General features: G+C 38.9%; 1 protein-coding gene and 1 long non-coding RNA gene across 2 annotated transcripts in view; both read left to right on the top strand.

The window, feature by feature from the left end:
* Positions 1–580: 580 nt before the first annotated feature.
* LOC122525272 lies at positions 581–6,884 on the top strand. Its single transcript, XR_006305741.1, has 2 exons — positions 581–1,030; positions 6,796–6,884. It is a non-coding gene; the product is annotated as an uncharacterized LOC122525272 (long non-coding RNA).
* Positions 6,885–6,900: 16 nt separating this feature from the next.
* Positions 6,901–10,957, top strand: part of LOC122525271 — a 45,450-nt gene continuing 41,393 nt past the window's right edge. The window contains exon 1 of the mRNA XM_043647951.1: positions 6,901–7,336. Within this exon, the coding sequence (XP_043503886.1) occupies positions 7,115–7,336 (222 nt within the window). The 5' untranslated portion in view covers positions 6,901–7,114. The remainder of the gene's footprint in view (positions 7,337–10,957) is intronic.

The raw sequence follows: 10,957 nt of genomic DNA, 5'->3' as shown, positions 1-10,957 counted from the left end.
CATAGTATTTCGATTGAATTTATAGTTAACAAGTAATACAAAGTAGACGAAGAAAGAAAAAGATATCATTCGATTGAGACGAAAATATTTCTTTTTTATTTGTAGTAAAAGTTCGCGTTATAAACTGCACAATGGATCGTTTTTTTGTAACATTTACTTTGGAAATATTAATTTAAAGAACGTACGAATTTTGGGTTCACCCTAATGAGCAGCGTTCGTGTCAATTTAGCAGGACGGATTTTGATTCGCCATCGATCAAAGTAGGTTCGAACGTGAAATACTTTATCTAAGGAAGAATCGCATTTTGCGTGTAATATTTGCGCGTGGGTGGGTGGCGCGCATGGGTGGTTGGTGGCGGGGGTAGCTAGAACGGGTGGTGGTGGGTTGTTGGAAGCACCATAGTCGTCGTGGTCGTAGTCGTCAGTCAGGGTTGCGCCGTCGAAAACGAAGGAAGCGCCGCTCGCCGCCGTCGCCGCGACGTCGAGCGACGACGAGTGTGTGCGGCCTTTTAGTTTGCGTTCGTACGGTGCCAAAGACGGTGCCAACAACGGTGCCAACTACGGTGCCAACTACGGTATTTCTCCCCATACTCTATTCTTTTCTATCTTTCTCTTTCTCTTGCTCTCCGTTGCTTTTTCCATTTCATACAATACACGTATACAAACAGAAATTCTGATTCAACGCACGTACACGCATATACACGAGGACAGAGAGAGAATTTCGAGACAATTTTCTTCACCTTTCCAATTAAATTCTTTTTTTTTCCCCAATTCAACCCCTGTAAAATACATTCCTTTCTTCGTCTTCCCTTTTTATTTCTCTCTTCGTTTTTATCGTTCTTCTTTTGTTTTATTCTTCTTCTTTCTGGTGCATAATACGCGAGAATGATCGTCGGGATTTTTTCCTATCGTGTGTGTTTGACAATCGTGAAGAAGAGATAAAACCTCGTGGACAAGAACGTCAACTGTGGAACCTTCGTCTCTGCCCGTTTTCGTTCGAGGAGACGCATAGCTCTTCTTTTGGACCAAAGGTTCGTTCTGTCTATGTTTTTATTATGTTTCTCTCTTGTCGTTTCTTGCTTCGAGAAAGGAATTGAATTTTTAAATAGCCGTACGCGCCTTTTCTTTCCTTTTCCTTTTTATTTTTCTTTTTCTTTTTATTCCTGAGTTTAATCACACTCGAAGCAGATGTTCTACGGTAGGGGATTTAATTGGCGGAGATTGATACCTCTCTGTCTTTTCATCTCTCTCTCTCTCTCTTTCTCTCTCTTTCCTCTATATTCCGTCTACGTTTATAATTTTCTCTATCTTCGTCTCGCGTACGCAAGAACGGCAACAGCAAGCTCTCGCTTTCGATAGAACTTCGCAGTGAGAAATTTCCATGGCAACCGATCGTGTCTCACGCTAATACAAAGCACGAGCGTTAACGAACGTTACACTCGTGGATTGTCTGCAAGAGAAACAGACGGAGGGACGGACGGACAGACGAACGAACGGATGGATGGATGGATGGACGGATGGACGGACAGACAGACAGCAAGACGAACAACCACGCAAGTGCCCTTAAATAAACGATTCCAGTTTAATCGTCCAGTTAATCCTTTCATTTGTCGCTAGTATATGTAAATAATAAATCAACAAAAAGATAATAAGATTTAGGTAAAAATGAAGAATGAAAAAGAAGGGGATCGCGTTATTAGTCATTAGAGGAAATTACAATATTTTGATTGGAATAACAGGGCAAAGTTATTCCGTTGTTTTCCCCTTCGAGAAGAAAAATATAAATCATTCTGTCCCGAGACATTCTTTCGCTTCTTCCTTATCCCCCTTCCTATCCCCGTTGATCGTTATTGAAATTTTTGGAATGTCTTTCATATTTTTTCCACCCTCTAACACCCCCTCCACTCGAGACACGCTTCACTGCGTGGGCGGATCGATCTCCCGCAACGGAGAGCCATTTTCTCGCGCGCGCACAACACACACACACACACACACATATATACAAAGTTTTCCTCATAATGAGATTTTTCCACGGAACGAAGAGGGATTACGATACCACAACCGAGATATTCCTCTCCTTTCCTTTTATTTTTCTTTTCTTTTCTTTTCTTTACTTTTCTTTACTTTACTTTTCTTTACTTTCCTATTCTCTTACCTCTGTCACTTGACAAATCCTTCTTTAAACTGAACAACACATAGTCGTAGACGAAGGATGACAACGACGACTACTACGACTACGACTATGTACTCACGTAAATCAAACCTGTCGCACGCACGATGCAGGTGCATACGATACGTTTGTTTCCCTCTCTTCCCCTCCCTAACATTTTTTTTCCAACCGTTCTTCCCCGCCCCTTCGTCGTCAATCGATTGTGAAAGCTCGTCGATATTTTGACAACTTTTAAATTAACTGTTGTGAAATATATATATTATATATGTATATATAGGAGACAGAATTTAATTTGTTATACAAAAAAAAAGTATAGATTTTAAAATCATTTCTCGTAATTCTTTTTTGTTATGGTTTTTTTTTTTTTTTATCGTTGAGCTTCGTTTATTTTCTCTCGCTCGTTTCTTTTGGTCGAAAAAAAATAACTACCAAAAAAAATAAACTGACCTGCTACGATATTCACTCAACAAATGTCGTATATAGCAAACGTTTACGCACATCATTGGACCGAATTACGAAGTTGCACCATCACACTCTCGTACAATTCTCGTTTCTATGTAGAAAACTGAATAACCTCGCGACTCGTATCGCCTATCCCACGTTTGTATTCCGCGGTACGAGTTGGCGCTCCGACGATTTTACGACTATGGTTGGATGGGTTTAGGAGAAATACAGGGAAATACAAAAATAGGGTAAACGCGAACACGGACCTTTGAAACAATGCGCGTCGAACCGAGTAGAAATTATTCTTTATTTTCATATTTTTATTATTATTTTACCATTGAATCATTATAAGACGATTATAATTGACGAATTAATTATTATCCAGAAATAATATTTGATTCCAATTGAATCGTCAAATATTATGAACAGTAGACTTTACGGACTGAGCCAATTTGACACATTTCAAATTTTGTTATATATAGATAAAATTGAAATATTATTTTCTAAAAATATATGTCGATTTTTAATGCCCTAAAGAAATATACGTACCTCTACCCACTACTTCATTCAAACAATGTTTGTAAGTTTTAAAAAAGCATCCGCAAATCTAGCGTTAATAATATAAGGATAATCAACGTATTTGATTTTTGTTGTTACTATAAAACGCACTGTACGCGAGAGTGAGGTTGATTTAGTCGATTTAGTCGATTTAGTCGATGGGGTACCCGTGTACGAGCTCGTTTGGAAACTTTATAAATCTCCCTGCAACGAAGTTGACGTAAATAAACGTCGCGTCAGTGCACATCCGACGTGACGGTCGGCCGGCAACTTTGAAACGCGACTCCAGATGTCCAAAGGAACGCGACGAACTAACTTTCTAACGAAGTCGTAAATTCTATGCTTAGAAAGCATCCTCCTTTCACCTTTTTTTTATTTTCTCAGACTGGAAGTGTACATTTCTGAAAATGTTTACGATAGTTTGTTTCATTTAGTTAGCTGGCTAGCAGCGAAAGAGATGTAATATTTTAACGGGGAAATAATATTAATGAATCCTTTATGGGAAATTTTTCGCTATTATATCGTATTTCATATTCCTTTCTACACGACTATCGTCGTCCTTGCTATTTCTCTCAGATTTCATCGTAAAAACGTAACGAGCTAGGAAGCTTTTTATTCGATTTTGCGGTAAAACGAAACAGGTTCTCTTCTGTATCTATGCACATGTCATATATGTACTTCTGTCTGTTAAAAGAAAAATAATCGAGATAAAGAAGAAAGAGAAATATACTAAGCGAGCGCATTAACGTTATGTTTTCAGGGACTAAAAACCTTTTTAGCACGATATCGTATAATATACTCTTAATAATATGTTAATATATACCGCGTAGAAATATATTAAATGGTTTTTATCTTGCATTTGCAATCGCGGTGGTCGAGAAATTTATGTGACTTTAGTATTCGTCAGGAAGAGACGTTCCTTCGACATAAGTCTTACAATTTAATTAAACTGTCTCTCTCTCTCTCTTTCTCTCTCCCTTTCTCTCTTTCGGTCTCTCATCACACGAGATAGCGTCGAAAAATCGATGCGTCGCGGTTCATGATTCCGCTCGACTACGTACGAGAAGTAATTCCAGGGAAACGAGCTCTCACAGTCGGTTTGTTCGTGCGGAAAGCTGCGAGAAAGGCAGGAATACCTGGAAAGAGTGAAAAGGTGGAATTGAAAGTTTCCGAAGGGTAGATATTCGAACGGTAGGAGGGTGGAGGGGTGGTGCTTTAGGCGGGACCGCGTAGAAAATTCGTGATTTCGATGCCGACTATGGGACTACTAGTCCTCAAACTTATTCGATCAGGACAATCGAATTAGTTTTCGATCAAACTAAGTAAACGTTCCACTTTTGGAAAATGAACTTTTCGAGATCGGAGAATTGTTTGAAAGGGAATACCTAAGAAGAAGAGATTCTACGGTGCAATATCTGTCTTTGAAAGAAAAAAGAATGGTCTTATTTGCATGATGCCAGCTTTGCGATTTGCGAAAGGCAAATGTGTGTTTAACGAGAGAAATTTCAATGCTTCGAGTGTGTCGATACGAGTATTCGTCCTCGGATCGAACTCGTCCTAAAAACGGAATTGCAGGATTCCAACTAGTTTCTCCGTTTCTACATTCGAATTGGTGTCTCTCATCTCTCTGTGTTTTGGGACACCAGAATCCGTTGTAGCTCGGTGTCGAACAGAATGTTCGTTCGTTCGTTCGTTCGTTCGTTCGTTCGTTCGTTCGTTCGTACGAGATAACCGACGTGTTCTATATCCTTCCAAATTGTTTTTAAAAACTTTTCAAACTTATCTCTCCTACGTTTGAAAATACCAATCGATTATGTTTCTTTTTCATCGAGAGATACATAGTAGTTATGTATTTTTATTCGAATTTTTCATATTCCCATTAATACGATTCTATTTTATTGACATTGCAAATGGCCGAGTTGAAAAGTTTATGAAGGATAGAATAGAGATATCAGAAGAATCGTTTCGACGAAGACTTGATAAACTACTACCGCTGTAGTAGCATCGATATGAAAAATGCAAAGGAACGAGAATTTGCTAATATAAGATGCAAGCAGTGACGCGTGAGAGATCGGAAGAGGTAAAAGAGAAAAATAGGGAGGGATGGGTTGGAAGAAAGGAAACTGACGAACAAGATGAGAGATGAGAAAGTCCTCAACGAAGATATAACGTTTATCGATAATATTTTTCTGTAATATTGAAAAATCTTTTATCCGAGTAACATTTGACTCCGAGATCAAACTTATTTCTAGACGCGTTAATCCTTTTTTTTTTTTTTTTCATCAGGAATCAATGAAAAATGAAGAAGGATCGACTTTAGGCGTGCACGCGTGTGCGTATTTCAATTATACGAATATGCATACAAATTCACCGAAATCGAATTTCAAACAGGACGATTAACATTTTCTTCCCACGCGTATTTCATATCATTCTTTTTTTCTTTTCTTTTCTCTCAAAGGATCATTTTCGAAAATAACTCTCTCTCTCTCTCTCTCTCTCTGTCTCTCTCGTATTTCTACGGCAATAGTTAGGAAAGTATGGTGTTCCGAGGGCGGACAAGAATTTAATTCGAAGCGAGAGAGAAAGAGGGAAGAAAGCCAGTAGGAGGAAACTTTGGAAACTTTTGCAGCTTTGCTTTCGGAAAACGAGAAAGAGGCGTTTCCATGTTCTTGTCCGTTGACCTTCATGCTGCACAAATCATATTTCAGTTCGAGCATAAAAAGACGTATCGACCGATTTTCTCTCCGAGATCTACTTTTTTCTTTTCCTTTTCTTTTCTCTCTAACGAACTCCGCGCCAAATTTGAATGTAAAAAGTTGAAGCTTATAAAGAAAATGAATTCAGTTCTATCTTTTCTTTTTTTCTTTTTTTCTTTTTTTTTAAATAAAGTAAGTAAAACTTTATCTTCAATTAAAAGACCTCTAGATTCTTGTTTCTTAAGTTCTTCTTGATTTTCTTTTCTAAAGGAGATACTAGAGGAGGAGTAGGGGGGGGAGGAGAGTTATCTTCTTATCGTTACACTCGGGCATGCTTTCGAAAAGGAATCGAATGCGAGAGCGTCGATCTGGGCTTTAATTAAAACTCTTCAGAAAGCTGTGTGTACGTCTTGTCGCGCGAGGATGAGAGAAAGATAGAGAGAGAAGAAAATAAAGAAAAAAAAAAAGAAAGAGTGCTAGCTCCCCGTAAAAAGAACAGCGAAAAGGCTTTGTGAGAGAATCAGCTTCGCCTCGTTCGTTCTCGAGCCTTGGCTCTTTTGTCCGCTCGAATCCGACGAACGCGCTCGAAGGAATTTAGATTTAATTGACCCGCTCAACGATTAAACCACCCCTCTTGCTCGATTCAACTCTTTGTAGAGAGAGAGAGAGAGAGAGACGCAGCGGTGCACGTGGAAAGAAAGAAATACCGAACCCGACGCCCGACCGTGGCTAAAGCCGATTGGATTTTCTTTACCAAGATAGAGAAAGAAAGAAAGAAAAGAAAAGAAAAAAGGAATACTCAAAAGATAATCTTAATTATCGCACGAGAAAAGTATCGGTTCCCTCTCTCCTGAATTTTGTTTCCTCCCTAGGAAGTAGAATACCAATCCTATTGAAATCTAACTTGATGCATTTTCTGTTTTTTTAGGTCCACCTGGTAGTAACGGTACGCGGTCAGTAATGACAAAGATATTAAAAACTTAGATAAAAAGAAGACATTACGATCTCGATTAAAAATAAAATCAAAATCAAAAGTAAAAGCAAAAGCAAAGGCAAAGGAAAAAGGAAGAAATCGGGAGAAGGGAAAGATCGTAGAAGAAGGAAGAAAACTTGGCAAAGCATGAAGACGCGGGACGCGCAAGTCTGCAGGAGGAAGTGAGAGTCGTGTGTGTGGGTGGATCCAGGTGGCAGGTGGCAGGTGGTAGGTGTATTTGCGGGAGTCGGGCTAAAGTGCCCGATCAGTTGTGATGGTCTCAGGGTGGTGCCCGTGCGTGCCGTTAGGGCGCCGGGAATCACCGGCCCAACAACAACCGCCATCATCATCTTCGTCGAGAGGATTCACAAACGACGGTGCTCCCTTCACCGTCAGCGCCGCGACGGACCGAGCAGAAATGGTCCAAATGTTCTATTACGAGAATCGCGGCAAGTGTTGTAAGAAACTCCTCAGATACAACGGCTATCCGAATAAGGTTAGAATTTTTAATATTTGCGCGTGTGTGTGTGTGTGTGTATTTTATTTTCTTTCTACTACATTTGATATAACAAACAACGAATCTTTCATTCGTGATTTATTTAAGAAAATGCTTATTTTCGTAGTCTACTACTGTGGATGTGGAATATATTTTGCGCAGAATATTTCTCCAAGAAAATTCAAGACGAGTTTATAAAGCGCGTTAACACTCCGAGAATGAAATTAATTATTTGATGAGCTCCTCTCCTTGACGAGTTTCGCTTGGGAAAGCACTTAAACTATATTCTCTCTCTCTCTCTCTCTCTTTCTCTATCTGAGAAACTTTTCTCGCTGGACCTAATACGATTCCCGCGTATATTTACATAAATACATACTGTACAAAACTTTATATAATAATAATAATAATAATAATACAATAATATTATATTATTAGCATTCGTTTTATCCGAAACGTTTCGTTTATATCCATTAGATTATTATCGTTTATTTAACCGTTCGCAATTCGAATTCGTACATTTGCTATATAAGTTCTAACATCTGACGATACTTGAACCTAAATTCGGTAATAGAAGGTATCAAAGTAGAACGAAAGCGAGTAAGGATCCATGAAGGAATACGCGTTACGTTTTCCTGCTCGGTAAGAAGGAGCTATCAAAGAAAGATGACCCAACCGAGATAACGTTCCATAGGAGAGGAGTTTCCTAAAAGAGAGAGAGAGAGAGAGAAAGCAAAGAGCAAGAGAGCTATTCCAAGTTCACCGCGAAGAAGGTAGCAAGTTTCCGAAGGCCCCAAGGGAAATAAATCGATTCGATATCTGAATAGCCATTATGCGGACGTGGCTTCCAGGTGAGGTAGGGTTGACTGGGGGGGGTCGAGGGGAGGCGTTGATAGAAGAAAAGAGAGAGAGAGAGAGAGAGTTTGTTTGATATCTCGGAAAGAAGAAGGAAAGTGTGGAAGAAAAAGGGCTCAACCTTATCCGTGATACTCGTGAAACTGGGCTAATGCTTTGAGTTTCAAAACTCTTTCATATCATCCGGAATTTTCTTTCAATAACCGAGTTATTATTCATCGTAGCCATTTATAACCAAGCTCGCATTCCTTTTGTTCTTTCTCAAAAATGGTCGCCCTAAAACGTGCTAGCGAGAAGGAACTACTGGCAAAGCTTTGCGACGAAGCTTTTCATTTGCAAGAAAAGAGAAAGAATATCCGGGACGAATTTTTATGAGAGAGAGAGAGAGGGAGAAAGGGATGGTTATCCTCGATCGCCGATCGCCCGTAAAATATTGCTATGATCCTCGTAAAAATGCGCTTACGTTGTCGAGAAAAAGCTTGCTAGCTCGTTCCGCTTCTTTTTTTTTGTCTTTTCCTTCCTTCTTCTTTTTATCTTCATTTCAAATTTGAATATAGAAATGTAGATTTTTCTTCTTCTTCTTCTTCTTCTTTGACTTATTTCTATCTCTTACCTAAATATTTATCGGCAAGAATTACTTGTGAAAGTTTTCCTTTCGGCGTGAAAGAAACATCGTGTAATATAGTTTTGAAAATGGCAAGATAGAAAGAAAGAGAGAGAGAGAGAAAAGTGTATTTTTCAGTTTGCGAAAGTATATCTCTGGAAATATAAATCTCCCGTGAAAGAAACGTAAAAGAATTTTCTTTTCTTACAAGTGAAATACGAAATAGTATACTGCGAAGATATTTTCTTCCTCGTTTGTGATATAGGAAGATGGAGAGAGAGAGAGAGAAGAGAGAGAGTGTGTATATTTGCTTATAAGTTAATCTTATCGTTAAGCAGTCAGTGTTAAGGTGCTTTCCAACCTTGGAGTACCCAATCTATCTCGAAAGTCTAAAGTTATCGTTGCTGTTATACGAAACGAAACGGATAGCGCGTAGAATTAATGCCCTGGAATAAGAGAGCTCTTTCGAACAATCTAGAATACTATGCGAAAGGAAAAGCAGATTTCGCGATTCCATCTTCGAAATAACCAGCCTCTGATTATGATTGCGTATTACGACCGTGTCTGTTTTATCAAGATTATACTTCAAGAGTCTGTCATATAGACGTAGAAAAGCTAAAGCTAGGCATACTTACCCATCTCTCTTCTCTCGTCATTTTACCCTTCATTTCCCGTAATATCATGATTTATCTTTTGCAAATTACTACCCTTTTTAAATGATCATTTTAGAAAGCATAATAGAGTACTCGAAACATCGAAATAATTATGTACGATATACGCTAATTCATTTTTTTAAGAAGCAAATTTAAATAATATTTTTTTTCTCTCCCTTTTTCTCTCTCTCTTTCCGTTTGTCTTGTAAATTTGTAATACAATTTTCATTAATACTAATGCATAGAACATATACTATTTTTTTTTGTATCGAATACAGAACACCGCGTGTTCTAGAAACGTATCTATCGCGTTACAGAAAAGTTACGTGTACTATAATCCGTGTAATACCTCAAAAAGAACATTAGAAATATTTGATTGAAAAAGTTTCAAAACCGAAATAGTATTATCGTATCTGGAAAGCCTGGCCCGATCGTTTATTTTTCGTAGCTTTGACGCGAGGGAAAAAAGGCTCGCTTTATGGGGTGTTAGTTGATCGAAAGGAGGGGAAGAGGGAGAGGGAAGGTTTGTAGATCTCTAAGGGCGATTGATAATCCACGCAGGCAGGGAAGCGTGGAAAGGACGAAGGAGAACCATGTCCGTAACCTGTAATCCAGGGTGCAGGAGAGGGGGAGGGGGAGGGGGAGGGGGGAGGCGGTACTTCTTGCAGGAGAAAATCCTTTGAATATGTATGAGTACGATTTCCCAGGCTGATTCGCAGTATCCGCAGTGAGTTTTGAAAGCTCTTGAGTTTGCGCGATGCCAACCCCACTGCCACCAGTGGCTTCTCTTTTACCTCGACTTCGCAACCAAAAGGGAGAAAGGAGACTATCCCTTGTGGCCGATCGTCCTGCGGTTTCTATGCCCACTACGGTTATTTGTATTCCTAACCATTTATCGTTATTAGTATTACCTATCGGATTTTTCTTCGAATAAAACGCAACGCGATATAAGAAATATTAATCCTTTTGCGATACGAATTACATTTCAATTTTGTTACCGGCAGCTTTTCCAAAATGCTTATAAATATTTGATTTGAAATTTACGCGAACTACAAAAAATATGGCAATTTAAAGTGCAAAGGGTTAATATTAGTCGAGATTCGATGACAAATGAAGAATAAGAAGAAGAAGAAATAAAAAACGAAGCGATTTATAAGAGCAAGTGGCAAGTACTTGACAATTAAATTTGGATGATCTTCGTTGAATGCATTGTATACGTCTGGGTGGGTAGACCATCGAACGGAAACGTCTTTTTCTCGTTATACTTTGATACTTTTTTGTTGTTTAAGTAAAAGTAAAAAAAAGAAAGAAAAGAGGAAGGAAGGTCGTATTGTCTCTTTCATTGAATGCTTCAAGCGCTACTTTCGTCTCTCTGACTTACTCCAAGAAGACAAGGAGGAAGAAGACTTGCCAGCGAGGCAAGCCAGGCTTTCGAAATAAGAAGGGGAAAAAGAGAGAAAGAGTCTCTTTTTACGTCGCCGCGATTACAGATATCCGACTGAAAAGATTTTG

The sequence above is a fragment of the Polistes fuscatus genome, unplaced genomic scaffold (assembly GCF_010416935.1).
Source record: "Polistes fuscatus isolate 324 unplaced genomic scaffold, CU_Pfus_HIC Scaffold9, whole genome shotgun sequence".
Taxonomy (NCBI): domain Eukaryota; kingdom Metazoa; phylum Arthropoda; class Insecta; order Hymenoptera; family Vespidae; genus Polistes; species Polistes fuscatus.
The sequence above is the reverse complement of the archived record's forward strand: the minus strand, read 5'-3'. Positions and strand labels throughout refer to the sequence as shown.